This window comes from Diplotaxodon limnothrissa, linkage group LG9 (assembly GCF_057381915.1).
Source record: "Diplotaxodon limnothrissa isolate DT_005_m linkage group LG9, D_limnothrissa_male_GT1.1, whole genome shotgun sequence".
In the NCBI taxonomy this organism is placed as follows: Eukaryota; Metazoa; Chordata; class Actinopteri; order Cichliformes; family Cichlidae; genus Diplotaxodon; species Diplotaxodon limnothrissa.
This window is the reverse complement of record NC_140604.1, coordinates 30964212-30981264: the sequence shown is the minus strand read 5'-3', so window position 1 is coordinate 30981264 and position 17053 is coordinate 30964212. Positions and strand designations below refer to the sequence as shown.

The 17053-nt window shown below is 41.8% G+C and overlaps 2 protein-coding genes across 2 annotated transcripts in view; one reads left to right on the top strand and one right to left on the bottom strand.

The window, feature by feature from the left end:
- Positions 1 to 6736, top strand: part of bmp6 (bone morphogenetic protein 6) — a 47077-nt gene extending 40341 nt beyond the window's left edge. Inside the window, exons 6-8 of the mRNA XM_085363004.1 lie at positions 1894 to 1970; positions 3102 to 3212; positions 4958 to 6736. Of these exons, the coding sequence (XP_085219130.1) occupies positions 1894 to 1970; positions 3102 to 3212; positions 4958 to 5107 (338 nt within the window). The 3' untranslated portion in view covers positions 5108 to 6736. The remainder of the gene's footprint in view (positions 1 to 1893; positions 1971 to 3101; positions 3213 to 4957) is intronic.
- Positions 6737 to 7456: 720 nt separating this feature from the next.
- txndc5 (thioredoxin domain containing 5) lies at positions 7457 to 16728 on the bottom strand. Its single transcript, XM_085362505.1, has 10 exons — positions 16508 to 16728; positions 15450 to 15602; positions 14893 to 14998; positions 14703 to 14799; positions 13844 to 13959; positions 13491 to 13577; positions 10074 to 10235; positions 9369 to 9451; positions 8917 to 9046; positions 7457 to 8593 (listed from the first exon to the last, which is right to left on the bottom strand). Exons 1-10 carry the CDS (start codon positions 16690 to 16692, stop codon positions 8471 to 8473), a joined length of 1242 nt encoding a protein of 413 aa, XP_085218631.1. The 5' UTR covers positions 16693 to 16728; the 3' UTR covers positions 7457 to 8470.
- Between the last annotated feature and the right edge of the window lie 325 nt (positions 16729 to 17053).

Sequence of the window (17053 nt, the reverse complement as noted above, 5' to 3'; positions counted from 1 at the left end):
ACTCGGGTCTGGGCAGTGCAGTCAGCGAGTCTGTTCAGAATTAAATTTAATTTGATGACGAAATGGTAATGCAACCAACTCTGGTGAATTTAAATTACAACTCTCCGCTTTAATGAGTAGCTAAGTGGGTTTGGCTGTTAAACAGATAAACATCGGGTCATCTGTGAGTGCCTATGTGTACGTACTGCGAGTGGAAGCGCCGCTTGTAATGAATGATAGACGTATGGATGTAAGGAACCAAAATCAATTAGCATTACATAAGCGAAATATGTTTGTATATATGTCTGTGTGCGTCTCCCTCCAACTCCAGCTGACTAAACAAGGCTGCTGTCGGTGACTTGGTGAGGTGAGTGGCTGGGTGGTGGCTGTGACTGAGTGACAAATCCCCGACTGCCTTGTGACTCACTCTCAAACAGACAGACAAACAGACACACACACGCAAGAAAATCTATAAAATGCCCGTTTCTTGGATGGAGAGTTGATTTATTCTATTGTTTATTTTATTCTATGACACCTATTTATATTTGCCTGTAGGTGATAAATAACTATGTGTGCATGAGCTGACAGGTTAAGAGTCAGACTGGAAAAAGTCAACACTGCGTTTTGGATGAGAGGGTCAGTCGCATTTAGATTCAAACCTGTGAAAGTTTTTATTGTTTTATTATAATCACAATATTATTCTAGCCACAGACTGTATATAGAAGATGGCAACAATAACGTCATCTACTGATTTCTGATCTCCTGTTTTTTCTGTGGTAAAAAGAGATTTTTTAAAAAAAATTTAATACCAGACTGTAAATGCTTTTAGAGTTGCCTCAAGTGGCTATTAGAGGAACTACAAGTCTTTGCATTGCACCTTAGCTTTATTTCTCAGCCCTGGAGGTTGCTGCTTGATTGTAAGGCTGGTCCTCAGCAAAAGTCTAAACAGTTGGTTAACTGTTTTATAATTATGGATGTGCAGACCAACAACTAACTACAATTAAAATCAGTTTTGGGCTCAAAGAAGCTACTCTTGTGTGTGTGTGTGTGTGTGTGTGTGTGTGTGTGTGTGTGTGTGTGTGTGTGTGTGTGTGTGTGGGGTTGTAGAGTCATAATTGCCTCAAATAGAGCCTCATATAGAACCATCGAGAACATGGGACCAGTGCCACTGTGTAGCACTTTGCCTGTTTCACAGACAGGTTAGTTGTGAAAATGTAATCAAAGCCATGAAAGGACAGAGTAAATAAGCTAAAGGGAGACCTTGAAACCTAAGTGGAAAATCTGTGTCACCGTCTTGACTTCAGTGCAGTGACCGATGGCAGCAATGACCTCTTCTAGTTTGAAAACCAAACCTATACCTGAGACTGTCTGAGCCGTTGCTGTACGGCCGCAGAGGCGAACACAGATGATTAAGGACAAGCTGATGGGCGGAGAGTCCACAAACACACTTGTCACTATTTCACTGCGTTTGCATGTGCCAAATAATATGTAACTGCCAATGAATTCAATTAGGCACGCGCTCAAGTGCATTAGACAGCAGATGAATGTGAAGCACGTACAGCGCAGCGACCGCTGTAATGAGCACTTGTGCCGGCGCTCCGGTCTACGCCCTCACATGTTTCTCCACCCAGTGCATTACGCGAGGCGTGTTGTGTTATTCTTCTGCTCTCGGATTCAGTATGTAATGTGTCACTGGACTTCACTGGACATATTTACATCATTTACCCAAGGAAAAGGGCTTTCACTTTGTTTTATCATCATGGCGCTGTGACATACTTTCCACATGCTGAGGGTCACAAACGATGTGGAAAACGACGCCAGATGCTAATCATGATTCTAAGTGGAGCGGCCCCGTGTCTGGAGAGGATCGTGGTAATATGTGAACCCTGATGGTTTCTGTTCTTTGTCTTTCAGACTACAACAGCAGCGATCAGAAGACAGCATGCAGAAGACACGAGCTGTACGTCAGCTTCAGAGAGCTGGGCTGGCAGGTATTTTCTCCTTAAGCTTCACCTAAAAGTTTCCTAATACATCAGTCGTCTAGTCAGGACTACTTTTTAATTCTAATCAGTGTTCCTACTATGCATACTAGAGTATAGTATTATATATATTATATGATTGTTGGAATAATAGGGGATTTGTGTGTTTTTTAAACTCTTAGCAAAAGCAGTATGCCACCATCAGGTGTATTAAGTAGCCGTCTCTTGTCAGACTGGTTTCCTTCTACAAATTGTCATATCTTAATATTTAAAAAATGAGCATGAGTAGCTAAATTATGGAGTGGAGTCGCATGAACGCCCCAGAGTTTATGCACTGGTGGTGGTGGGGAGGTAAACCGTTAGCTGACGAGGGGAGGTGGGATGTGAGATACATGGCCTCGAAGTCAGACGTCACCCAGAGCAGGGATGTGAAAGGCACTTTAGATTGTGGGAAAGTATAACTATTTTTTCCACGAGATACTTTAACATAAGAAAAAAAGTGTAATTTCAACAGCACGTCTCAGTTTTTCTACACGATAAAGTAGTAAATGAAAGAAACCTGTCAGCATGACTCTGTAAAGTACACTGCTCAGTACACATTAGAAACAAGAGAGGATGCGACATAGAAAAGGTTAAATGGAGATCACAGTGTGTGTGTGCGTGTTTACTTAGATACAGAGGAAGAAATAAAAGAGAAGGGCAGAGGTACATACAACCAGCTGTTAACACAGCACTGACATCTAGAGGGAGACTGCCAGCAATCATTCACACACACACAGACAGAGGAAGGGAGCTGGAAATAATGAAAGGGATTGTCAGAAGAGTGAAAAGGTGAAGACAGACGGTTGATTGACACTGACAGGAAGATGAACTAGATCAAAACACAAATTAGAGTGGGGGGATAACCTGTCGACACCTCATCAGAGTCAAACAGTAAGACAGAAAGAGTGGAAGGAAGGAAGGAGGAGAGGGTGATTTCACAGACAGCGCTGTGGATTTGTCCGCAGAGAGAACGTTAACTCTGAATTTACCAACAGCAGTCAGGTGGGTTACATGGAAAGTGAAGCTGTACTGAACCAATAATAACAAAACTGTTCATTTCTGTTCATCCCAAAACCAACTGATTTCACGTGTTTCTCTAAGGACTGGATTATTGCTCCTGACGGCTACGCAGCCAACTACTGTGATGGAGAATGCTCCTTCCCCCTTAATGCCCACATGAATGCCACCAACCACGCCATTGTGCAGACGCTGGTAAGACCATCCCACTACGGTTTACCGCACTAAGTATGTGTGTATTCTTAACACAATGAAGAAGAAGTCATTTTAGGCCCGTCTCTTATGTCTGCCAGAACTTTGTGGTGGTGCTCATACAGTTTTTCCTGTGGATTTAGGATTGTTGTAGCAACACTGCAACGAGATATAATAGTGGTCTATTGTGTGTCTAAATGACCTTTAAAAATAAGCACAGGAGCATATGAGAGTGTTTCGACAGTGTATTTTTAATCTAGTCGCCGTGGCCTTCTTAGGGTTATAAATATCGGTGAATATAAAGCGTTACAGTTCTGTGAAGCTCAGTTAACTCCATTAAATTTACTTGTCATGGACAGTCGAAACATAAAAGAGACAAATGAGGTGCATCCACACATGGAGTAACTGCTCTTCTTCTAGTGGCCACTTGAAGCAGCCTTCAAATGGAATCAGTCCCCATAGACTTCCATGTTAAAATGTTTATGGTATTAAAAATATATATATTTATACAGTCTTATTCAAAAAAAGTTGGTCTCTGTGAAGAGTTTCCCTGTTCTAAACAACTGTACAGATGATAGCTTGTGTTTTCATAACTCCCAATTGGATGCAGGATTTAGGAGCGTGGCAGCATAGACGGTATAGCCAAGCAGCTTCTACTGATACTAATTGGAGTTACTGAATCTCTGGACCACTCTGACATGTTTGTTGGTGCTTGGGAGGATTTTTAATGTAGTCTGTGCGGGACAGACCATCCGATTAGTTTTTGCTCCTTGAGTACCATCCTAGCATTTTAGTAACTTAATTCACTTCAATTCAGTTTTATTTATATAGCAACAAATCGCAGCAACAGTCCCATCAAGACACTTTATAATAATACAGAGAAATCATTGCGCCTTGGCTTGACCCCTATGAGCCAGCACTTGGTGACAGTGGGAAGGAAAAACATCCTTTTTGATAAAAAAGAAACCAGCAGAACCAGGCTGGGGGTGATGGGACAAAACACACACTGTGGAAGAGATTGTCAATAATAGGTAAACAAAGATTAGCAGGTATGTGTACGTGTACAGTTTGTACCATTTATAACTGCTACTGTCTAATCAAGCTTGATAACGTCAGCCATATTTAGACGAGAGGGTGGAGTTCTATGTTATCAGCTAATGATAGCCAGCTTGGTTAGCAAGTTGCTATCTATCTATATCTATAAGCTGTACAGGTGCAGTGGACAGATAAAGAGACATGTTTGTTATTGCTTAGTAATGAATGATTCAAATATTAGCTTTTCACTCACTAAGACTGAAGCACAACCTTATTGGAAGGGCTGTGAGTACGCTTCGAGCCAAGGTGTGGGCTAGCAGAAAGCTAGTGGCTATACCTCCATTTATTTGTGTCTACCTGTCACTTAAAGCAACCTTTATATAATTTTAGTGACTGAATGATCTAAGAAGAGCATCCCTACACAGTCAATTTAATTTAGATGCTACTGAGAGAGTCCAAACCATTTTAATATCTGCTGTAAAGTTGGGCCACGTGGGGTTGGGGATTTTATAACCAGTCTCCAGTGGCCATTAAAGAAATGTCAAATAATCCGACATTTGGCATGATTAAAAAATATAATAAAATCAATTTTTAAATCTGTCCTTTGTGAGTTTATCATCCATTTCTAATTGCTACTTTTTCTGATAATAGAAAGAGGGTGTGGGGGATTTGTGACACATAAAGAGGCTGAAGGTCTTTCTCATTATTTCCAGGTGCACCTGATGAACCCCGAGAACGTACCCAAGCCGTGCTGCGCCCCCACCAAGCTGCACGCCATTTCAGTGCTCTATTTCGACGACAACTCCAACGTCATACTGAAGAAATACAAGAACATGGTGGTGCGGGCCTGCGGCTGCCACTGACAGACAGATGAAGACTGGTAGTGCTTCAGTCAAAGTTGGGTGTACGTTGACCTCAGGTAGACACCAGATTCCCGCCCAAATCTTCAACATGCAAAGGAACGTCCAGCCTGAAAGATCATTCCCATGTTCCATTTCCATAATTGTTAAGCCTGCTAACATATCAAGTAGCAAGTATTCCCCACCACATGTGGATCATCCATAGGCAACTTCACCTTGTTCCAGTCTTGAGCCACCAAGTTGTCTACCACCCTTCCTGTTAGCTGTGGACGGGGGTCTTCTCTTCATGGGTCTGCAACTGAATGAATGACTGTGTGTGTATGTGTGGGGGGAGGCATTTAAGCATTTAAGTTTGTATATTATGTGTTTACTGAAGTGTGTGTATGAATGCCTGAGAGGCTACTGCACCTTCTCCCTCCCTGAGAGGGTGAAACTGAACTGTCGTGGGACCAGTCAGAGTGCTGCTTTCTTTCCCGTCTTCTCTCCAACATAGAAAAAAAGAGCAAGGTGCATCAGTTCTCGCAGGAGGCTCAGATAATGAACAGCTTCCCTACAGCACATGACACTGCAGGGCTAACACCCCCGTCATATTTCCAAGTGGTGTGAATCAGCCCGACTTTCTTTTTTCTGTGCAAAATGTTGTTAACCAAAACCATCTAATACAAACTGAATGATACTTTGGAGTCAGCACACTCATATTTCCTTCCTCCCCTCTGCTGTTTTTTTTCTCGAGCCATATTTGCCTTCCCAAAAATATAATATGGACTTAACCAAAGTGACCGCAGGCTATTTTAGCAGTGGACCGCTCCAAATATCCCCCCCGACACCACCACCTCCTCTCCTCCATGTCAATATTTGCCAGGCTGGGGCTGAGCTGCGATTCACCAGGCTGGTTCAACATGATGCATGTTGTGGCTAAACTGATGTTTTTCTCCAAAGAACCGAAGAATACAGCCTTATCCCTCGGACATACCACAAATGGCCATTTCCATGTCGCTGCTCTCATAAAGTTAACAAACGCTTCCACTCCTGACAGCCCATCATGAAATAGTAGAGAAAAAAAACATCCCGCAGAACGGTTTGTGTCAGCGTTCTGAAATTAGCCGGTTGCTTTTTCAACCCCGAGGGTGAAACTGTGTTCGGATATGGACAGGTGACAAATTAATGGAAAAACCTGAATGCTCAAACCCTGCACAGTGGGGGTATCTCGTACTATTCTTTTAAAGCATTCATTGGCGGGATCAGTTTGTTCTGTGTTAAATCTTGAAGGGAATGGCCGCTTCTAGGATAACAGCTTTGCCCTTTTCATAGAGCCTGTGGCCCTCAAGTCACCAGATCTCAACCCAGGTTGGTAGATTTTCGACCAATCAATCACCTCTTTAAGTTTTAGAGAGCTGAAGAATTAAAAATAAACGTGCATTCGAGCAGTTTTGCTGAAAAGCAGTGCCTGGTTTTTCCTTTAATTTGTCACCTGTCACGTGGCAACGTCTTCCCAACAGAGTATGTAACTGTGAGCTTTAAATGACATGAGTACTTTTAGAGCATATTTTAATGAAAAACTAATACCAGTAAGAATCAGAATACCTTACGTGCCTAACCAATCATACATTACAAAATATACCTCTGGTAAGCTGCTGTTTACATTTGTGATCATGTTTAGTTTTTTTTTGTAAATACTTGTACATTCTCAGCTTATTTATTGCACCTTTTATTAAAAAAAAAAAAATCACATACGTTATTAACAGAGATGCAAGAGCAAAATGAAAATGCAAAGTTATTTTTGAGAAAAATTTATTACGAAATCTCATGTTACATTTTGCCATTATTCACTCTTTTGTACAAAATCTGTGGGTTGTGCACAAACTATAACCCATGAAAAGGAAAAAAACAACAACAAAAAAACATGACTTTGTCACTGGAGTTGCTTAGACCATGTGCTATCCATAAAAACTTTTACTGAGAAAAAACTGCTGTGTCTCAGACTGTTTGAGTACCTGGGTTTAACAATAAATGGTGCCTTGCATTCACACAACACATGCTTTCCACGTAACCTGGGTCAAAGAGCATTTGCCTAACAGGTGGGTGCAGTTTACACGGCGGTTAATTGCAGAAAGGTGCACTGAAACACTGCAAATGCTTTTTCACTAAGGCTTCACCTTCGAATCCCCCCGAAAATTATTTGTGTTGAATTTTAATGCTGCCAGTTCCTGCCCACTTCAATGATTAACTGTAATCAGAACCTCATCGTCTATTTTACTCAGGCCGATGGCTCTGGTGCCCAAAGGTCTAAATCATCCCGATACAATGTTTTCAACTTAGGCTGTCGCTTCAGTAAGAATAGATGGAAATGTGGATACGATGGGAGTTGAGCTCACCCTGAGCAGCAGTTCGACCTTTCAGTGCAGACGATGAGCGACCCTTCTGTGTCCAAATCCTTCTAACATAGGAAGGATAAACCTGGCCTGAAGAATACAAACATTCACGTTTTTACATCGACACCTAATAATGTTAGGGGAGACTTCACGTCAACGATGGCTTGTCCAAACAGAAGCAGTAACACAAAAGATCAGTAACAGAGTGATGGGGCAGCATGGTCCAGGCCTAACACTCCCAATGCTAGAAGTAGAAAGGGATGGTCGATCACTGAGACTAAAACAATCAGTCAGGATCTGGTAATCTTGATTAACAGAAAAAAAAAAGTTGTCAGATTCAGTAAAATCACAGACTTCTCCATCACCTCCCAGTCTGTGTGGTTTCTTCCCTGAGAGTTAAGTCAGACAGGCCATCACTGGCATGACTATGAAGCACCCTCAACTTAACACTCTGCTTCACATTGGAGAGTCACAAACTTTTACAGCCTCGTGAGTGACAGTAATAGAAAACTAATGGCTTATGATTTAAAAAAAAAAAAAATTTCATGTACACAAATTAGCATCGGGGAAAAAAGAAGTCAAATGGCAGAGACGTCAGAAACACTTCATTTAAAAAACAAACAGGTAGAAACTTTAGTGCCACTGTTTTAACATTTCTTGTATTCTTGTGAAAAGTTCTGGTTCTGAGCAGAGCTTGCAAAGTGGTTGTCGCACATATTACTTCATCTTCAGGCCCAACCAGTCGCCACGTGGTTTAAGGTTGAGCAAGAGCAATGAGAAGTACGATCACCTTCCAAACACTCTTACCGAATGATTCTGCACTTGAATACCAAAAAAAGATGAATGCGCCAGCCTGTCATTGGATGACTGACAGAGAGGGGGAAGAGTAGGGGTCTGGCTTTTGTAGGAGAGACGGTGGTGTCCTATTAGCCAGATATGCAGTGTGAGCGAGTAGAGTTGTGGAGAGAGAGAGAGAGCGCCGACTAGCCTGTATCTACAGCTCGTCTCGTGCCTGCTTCATCACAAAGTCGTGCAGGCTCTCCAAATCCCGCCCACCGTGATGCTCATCACCCTGCTCCCCTGCTCTGAAGATGATCAAGGTGGGGTAACCGCGCACCTGGATAACAGAAAAAAAAAAAAAAAAAGAATATCACCATACTGTCATCATTGGGTAACCATGGCTTCACTCCAAGCTGAAAACATGTGTGCACCAACCACCAGGACTGTTAAATCTGCTTTAGGGTTTTATTTCATAGTATCTAATTAAAATATGTAGCAGTTATAGAATTTTATGTCTTTGATATAATCCACCACTTTAGTTTATTGCATACACTGTAACACATTTAATCTTGCAGAAATATAAAGCTCACAGAAGGGTACGTGCGCCAGAAACAGTCTCCGAGTGCAAAGCATTCAGTGCCTGGACAGAATTTCACTTACAGAGTACTTGTTGCAGAGTGTGCGCTCAACAGTGCAGTCCACTTTAGCAATCTTGACATCAGTAAAACCAGGAAATTCCTTCTTGGAAAGATCTTCCCATGTTGGAGCGAGATTCTTACAGTGACCACACCTAGACAGCAGGATAACACAAGAGTGACATCACTCTCACTGACTGACAAATTGTGTTTCAAACACTGGCTGCCAACATTTTAAATCAGGAGTTTAATCACTTTAGTCACTAGAACAATAATTACTTCAGACATCTGCAGGTACTTAACGTATATTTGTTTAAAAATGATACACTCCGACTCATCTTACTCGTAGTAGTTTTAAACCCTCTCCTGCAGACAAAGGTTCAGCATTATTTAATACTTGAACTAATTTCTGAGGCGTCATGATTCATTTGGCATTAACAACACACAATAAAGGAAGATGTCAAACAATAATCTCACCATGGAGCGTAGAATTTGACGAAGGTGAACCCTTTGGCTACAGTCTCCTCAAAGTTGTCCTCATTCAGGACCAAAACACTGGACTACAGACAGAAAGAGGACAGGAATACAAGTTGGAATTATATGGATCCGTGTTTTTCCTCACCATGACGACATTATTGCATTATTGTATTTATTATTCTGTTACTGGAGTGAGAGCTTCTGAATTGTGTGCACAGGTTATGTTCCCCAGTAATGCCCACATCATCTCATTAATAAAAGATATGCAAAATCCTGGCATAATTTAGCTGCCAGTCTCTCACCTAACTGGAATCTGAATGGGTGCCATGCTCAAAGACCTACAGTGTAACTACTGCGTGTACATGTGTTGTGTTGAACAGTTTCACTGCAACAGGAAATAACAGCTGCTCATGTGCTGCAGATTCTCAGTGATGGCATCCAGAAGAAGTGCACTGTGTGTGTAATGTAAAAAATACACAATTCAAGCCCTTTAAGAATCACAATAACTTTACAGCTACAGTGCCAGGACCCCACTGAATGCATCAACGATCACTGCAATGTGCAGCTGCTGTGTATCTAAGGTCTCTGAGCACCAGTTCAACGGGGCACACAAATGTCCCCACTTAAAAATACAAAACAGGAAATAAAAAAAGAGGAGACCAAAATATTATCCGAGTACAACACCTCTCTGTTGTGAACACCCACCTTTGCTTCCTCTTCAGCTGGCTCTTCAGCAGGGATCTCATTTGCCTTTGGTTCCTCCTTCTGCTCCTCCTGCTTGTCCTCCTCGGTGAGTGCAGCCTTCAGCTGGTTGTCCAAAAAGTCTTTGAAGGAGTCCAGGTCTCTCTTTCCTTTGTACTGTTCTGTCTATGACAAGAGGACAAGAAACAAGAGTTACTGTAACCAGTGTAACAATATTTTGAATATTTCTTGGATGTACGCATCAAATGTGTTATTTTTCTTCCTAGGACCTCTGAACCGAACGAGTTCCCCTCAACAGAACGCTGTTATTAAGAAAAGCAGGATGTTTTTTCAAGCCAGCTATCAAAGGCATATATAGTGTGTTTCTGAGACCATTTTGATGGACCGATTATACTCTGACTTAGAATTTTAATGCCACAGATGAAAAACATTAGCCATTTTCACTGTGATAACATTGGTGGGTTTTTACTTGCCTTCACATTTGTCTCTGTAACTATTTAAGCAGCTTAGTATGAATCATCATCATCAAATTCCACAATCATACATTTTTGTACATTTGACGGTTCAACTGAGCAGCGAACAGCGACCTTACAGCTGCATGGACTTTTTAAACTTCACTGTGCTCTTGAGTAGTCGCTGATTATTGATCAAGTTATTGAAATAAGTGTAGAACATAGCAGAGCAGACGACAACAACGTGGGGATAAAAGATGAAATGTGGGAACCATCATTTCATGACACACTTCATGAAGCCACTCTATGCTGTTGCATGCTGGGGCAGCAGGTTGAGGGCACCAACAATAAGACCAGTAACATTGTGGGGACGTAGCTGGAAGGTGATGTTGGAGAGCCAGATGTTGTCCAAGATAAGGACAATGCTGGACAAAACCTCCCACCCATTCCAAGACGTGCTGGCCAGTCACAGGAGCACATCCAGTGACAGGTTGAGATTACCCAAATGCACCACTGAACTACACTGGAAATCACTCCTGCCTGTGGATATCACCCTGTACAATCCCTCCATCTAATGCACAGTATATAAGAAGTAGGGGTGCAACGATATTCGTATCAATATTGAACCGTTCGATACAGTGCTTTCGGTTCGGTACGCATATGTATCGAACAATACAACATTTGTAATTTATTTTATCTACTTTCCTTCTGACGATGCTGTCTGTGTGGAGCGCTCAGTGAATCTGCGTTCGACTACTCCGCCTAGGCTGCACTGTCGAGCGCAGATCCACTGAGCGCTCCACACAGACAGCATAGTCAGAAGGAAGAGCGCAGGGCAAGCTAGCGAGACAGAAGTTAAGCTCTCCTTGCAACATGGACGTTCCCCACTCTCATTCAGATCTGGCCTTTGGAATTATTTTGGTTTTCATGTGACGTATGACCCTGAAGGTAAGCGAGTCATGGACTAAAGTAAAACAGTATGTTGGATGTGCCACGCAATGCTTAATTACATGGGTGGGAGCTAGTGTGTTAGCGCAGTTAGCTCGTTAACGTGTTGGCCGTCCAGCCCCATGCACGGGGCGAACGGCGGTAGCTCGTTAACGGAGATTTGCCGTGTTGTGGCGTTAAGGTCATTTTAACGAGGTTAACCTGAAAGCACTAGTGGGAACACAACGAATATGACTGCACATTTACGCCGACATCATCCTAGTGCAAAGACAAAAACAACAAGCATGCTACAAACTTTATCAGTCATTTAGACAGCTGTTAGCACATGATTCTCCTTATGGGGACCTGATATGTTTAATATGCTGCTGAGAATATAGCCCAGAAGAAGCGGATAGTATAGCTTTTATTTTGGAAAGAGACATTTCTCTGTAATAAACTCTTTTCCAAAGATGAGTGATTCCTCAATCAGATACAGGGCTTGCAATATCGCTAGCCCGACGTCCCGGAGCTAGCGATTTTTTCAGTCGGGGTACCAAAATCTATCTCTGCCCTGCCCGTCGGGCTTTTGTAGGAAGGAAAAATATATGTCAATGCTTTTGCATTCTTTCGGAAATGTAGCTGGGTAATTATGTCATTGGCATCGGTGAGCCACTGTCAATATGTGACATATTGAAGTCGCGTTTGAATTTGCGCTTGTTTTTTTGTTTTCACTTTGCAATCGTGCGAACTGTGTATAGAGAGCGACAGTACTGATCTGTGAGTGATGATAATTTGTGCACCAATTCCTCTGACATCGTCTTATTAATTGTTAGCTTACTATGCAAACATGACAAGTGAAATCTCCCGCAGCTTAAACATGTGAGAGGTTGATCGCACAGAGAATCGCTGAGCTTATGTGAGTGCGTGTGTAAAAGCAGCAGGATATATATTTTAGTTCTGCTGAGCCAAATAAGACAGGTCAGGGTGAAGAAGTGACAGCCAAAGAAAAGCTTACCACAAAACGGAAAAGTTATGACAAATCAGACTATAAGGCAAAAAGAAAGTGCAGCTTTATGGTTTCATGGACAAAATAATTTCTGTGGCTGCAATATGACGAGCTAAATAACCAGGGCTGCACATAAGTGGTCCGCAGGTGCGCATTCGCTGTCAAAATAAAAAACACGCACAAGGGTTAGGGTTAAATTTAAAATATATATTTATAATTTTAATAAATGACAAATTAAAAAGGCATGAACATTTTATTTTGTATCGAAAAAATATCGAACCGTGACACCAAAGTATCGAACCGAACCGAACCGTGAATTTTGTGTATCGTTGCACCCCTAATAAGAAGGGCACCTCAATTTCAACTTCATCTATATTCAATGTTGTGCAATATACTGAGATATTTATATATTAGAGCTATTTTGTTATAAGATAAGATAAGATAACCTTTATTAGTCCCACACGTGGGAAATTTGTTTTGTCACAGCAGGAGTGGACAGTGCAAAAGTTATGAGGCAAAAATTAGAATACAATAAGAATAAATACAGTACACAGCTGTACAGAATAGAATAAAATAAAATACTATATACAGTAGAATAAAATAAAATAAATATACAATAAGATAAAAATAGAATACAAATACTATATACAACTGAGTAAAAATACAACGATGACAGAAAGGATTATTGCACTTAGTATTATTGCATATATTTTGTATTACTGAATTTAGTCTAGTTAGTTACTGTTTTGGAGCAAGTGTGACTACATAATTTCATCTGGAATTAACAAAATATTCTGATGCCCATGAGGCATCCTGGTCAGATACAAACTACCTCAACTGGGTCCTTTCGATGAGGATTAGCAGCTCTGCTCCGAGCTTCAATGACTGAACTCCTCAGCCGGTCTCTAAGGCACCATCCATTTGAACCTTTTATATTTTGATTTTCCTGACAGTTACTGTTTATTGACCTAACACCTAAGCAATGTGTGTAAGCACATGCATACACACAGAGCTAGTCCCAAACCTTTTGCATACCTTTTCTCCATTGTAGAAGAAGAGCAGTGTGGGATATCCCCTCACACCATTCTCAGAACACACCTCGTAGTGCTGAGTACAGTCCACCTAGTTCACAAATACACAAACTTGTGTTATTAAACAGGAATGTCGCAACACTGCAAACACTGGCTCTGTGGTCTGTTTTTATAACACAGTATGCAAATAGTTAACTCCTTATATGATCAACATCTGTTCTGTCACACAGGATCCTGACAGGAATCATTTAAGAGTAAATAATGTTTGCCCAAAGGGGACCTGGGACTAATTCAAGAAAGTAAACTTTCATTGTAGTGAGTGTCCATCTGTTCTGTTGTTTTAACATCTGAACCCACCTTTCCTATCTTCACATCGTCAGAGTGCTCAAAGGTGGTGGCCAGCTGTTCCCATGTTGGGGCCATGGCTTTGCAGTGACCACACCAAGGTGCAAAGAACTTGATAAAGTGGGCGCCTGAGGCAGGAAGAAAAGAAAGAAAGGTAGAACATGAAAAGCCTTGCAGCATTTGCACACCAGCTTTTAGGGAATTTATACATTTACACAAATCTACCAAAGCGAGGCTGAAGTTTATTGGTCCAGAAAATGAACATAAGAAAGCTGATTTCACTGCAAACTCAACACTGTAAAAGGATATACACCTCTTACAGCTCACACGAACCAATTAAGCAACGTTTATTGCAGCCCTGTTGCCAAGATGTGAAGGTGGGGACCTATAAACACCGTTTTAAAAATACCTATGTCATATCCTGCCGATTTTCATCTCCAAACAAGAAATCATTTATTTTTTTTCCTTCAAAACCAAAACATTCAACTTCAGTGGAGCTCAAGAGGCGTAATTTCAGCGAGACAATTATCGTGAGCGGCGTTAATTTTTGCAGTTGTTGCCTCAAAGTCCAGAAACGTGAGGCGACGGGAGACGAGGGTTTTTACAGTCGGCTGGCTTTGACTAACGCTCGGGTACTCGGGTGGTGAAATGTCAGTTATGTAAATCTAGTTAATGAGGTGTTTCCATTCTCCAATGTGAGATCCAGAAACTCGGTGTGGCTGAAAACTGAAAGCAGAATCAAAAATGACGGCAACACAGACACGGCTTATCTGTTACAGCAGGATGCAGCTGCGTAAATACGCAAAGTCGCTTGGCTAATTATGTTGCCTAACTGAAGCTCTACACAGCATCTCTTTTAATGCATCTTTACCTTTGGCTATGTGGGTCTTGAAATTGAGGGCGGTGAGCTCATACATTCCCTGTTTGGGCTCTGGGGCTTTAGGAGGCTCCAGTTCACTCTCTGGTTCCTGCAAAACATTCAGCAACAAAAAGCATGAGCATCAGTTTTGCACTGGTTTGAGGACGTGAGGTTATGACTGAATGAACACCAAACCACTAACCGAAGGCTCCTCTTGGAGCGTCTTCAGCATCCAGGTCTCCAGAGACTGCAGATCTCTGGGGCCCTGGTACTTCACTGCTTCCTGGTCGGGCCTAAACAACTTAAGCCTGCACATAAGACAATATATTCAACTCCATGAGACGTGGCATGGCAGATTTATAATTTAAAATCTACAGCTGGACGAGAGAGTTAAAGAAAATCTTAGCTATAACTTTACCCATAAATACAGGTATTCTGTAAATGATTATGGAGTAAACTGCTGCATTTGCAGTTACAGTGTGCATGGTGCAACATCCAAGTTTCAGCCATTAAGATAATGGCAGAATATTCCACCAAATGCATGTCAATGTGTCACTCCTCTGTCAATCAGTGATGAAAAAGACTTTTTACTTCCATGATCTAAGAGGAGTTTAAGCCTAAATGCTTCAGCTGCTGCGTTATGCTCTGTTGTGTTTCTGGAAAACTGACAAAAATGAAATACGGAGCAATCGGACATCAATAAGTGAAGCTGATGAGGCCAAGATATGAGACAGCAGCTTGTGTGAGTCTAGTACTTACGTAGGGTAGCCTCTAACGCCGTGGTCATTGGAGCAAAATTTGGTGTCCTGGACACAGTCTACTTTTACCACATACACCGGGGGGTCGTCCATGCTGTTGTATTTCTCTGCCAGCTCGTTCCACGTCGGCTGTAGCCTCTGGCAATGGCCGCACCTTGACATAAGAGAAGCAAACAGGGGGGATTTAATGCATTATGGGAAACCTGAGAGTTTATATTTTCATAACAGTGTATGTGAACACTGTATTCTGGATGCAGACACAGGCACACTGCTTCAATATTTTCTGCTTCCTGTTATTTGATAATAAAACCAACATATAGACAAATTTCCATAACATATTAGCATAATCTTCACTTTTACATAACCTCTCTCCATTAAGGAAAAAGTTAAACGATCACGTGTAAAAAAAAAAAAAACTCACATAATCTCATAATCTCTGCCTTTAGCGTCAGTTCCCTGTTTACATTATGCAGTGCATGGTGACCAAATTAAACTGCATAACAATAATGGCATTATGAATTCTTGTTACCCGCAAAGGACCTCTAGGGGGACCGTGAACCTCAGTTTTGCAACAACTGTTATAACATCAGTCAATCAGTGCGTGCCACGTAAGCGCAGCCCTGTAACTAACTTTGAACGGAGGCTCAATAACTCCTGCTCTGTGAATAAAAGCTGTTTAACTGTCTGAGTATAGCCTTCAACTGCAAACCTTCACACTGAATATTGGCAGCTAGCGAAGTGTTAGCATAAACGACAGCGAGAACCGCGTAAAAGAAGAAAATGCGTTTCATTTCGCTCAGCTGCACTTGGCTGTTTTGGCTTTGCTAGTTAGCAACTAAGCTAACATCACTCAATGAGCGAAAGGAATGAGCTAGTGCTAACTAGCCTGCGTGCTAACTAGCTTGCTTGCTAATTTGCCGGTTTGCTCCAATCCAGTATCAGAAATGCTTTTGTGTTTTCAGTATTAATTAGAATATTAAACACATAGACAATGTACTTTTGGGGAATTTGCTTAACTCCGTGTGTAAAAAAAGAAAAACTTAGCGAGCGTTTACTTACCATGGAGCGTAAAACATGACAAAGTGGGGTGCAGTGGGCACCGCCTCGTTGAACATATCCACCGTGTACGTGTGCTTGGCATGCTCATCTTCTTCTACTTCAAGTTCGCATAAAACACCAGCAAGCAGTAACGACAAGTGAATAAAATGCAACAAAACGGGTGTGCGGTGCAGAGATGAAGCCATGGTGAATCTCGGCAGCTGAACGGTGTCCCTGCTGGTGTGAAAGGACTGAGTTTCTGCGAGCACGCCCCTCTGGCAGCCTCTGACTCAAAGAATGCCAGACCTGGATGGGATGCTCCAAGATGGAGCTTACCACAGCAGCATATGGGCATCTAATCACGGTGTTGTGTAGATCTGTGGCGGCCCGCAAGCGCTTTGCAACTCTATCAGATGTGACAGGTTCAAACAAGTGCCAATTTACAAAGAAGTGTGAAAGCCTGTGAGGTATTACTGACTCCAGGGGGGGGGGGGGATATGTATATTATAATAAAAGGTGTGCAAATATAATAACAAGTATAATAATATATAACAATAAGTATAACAA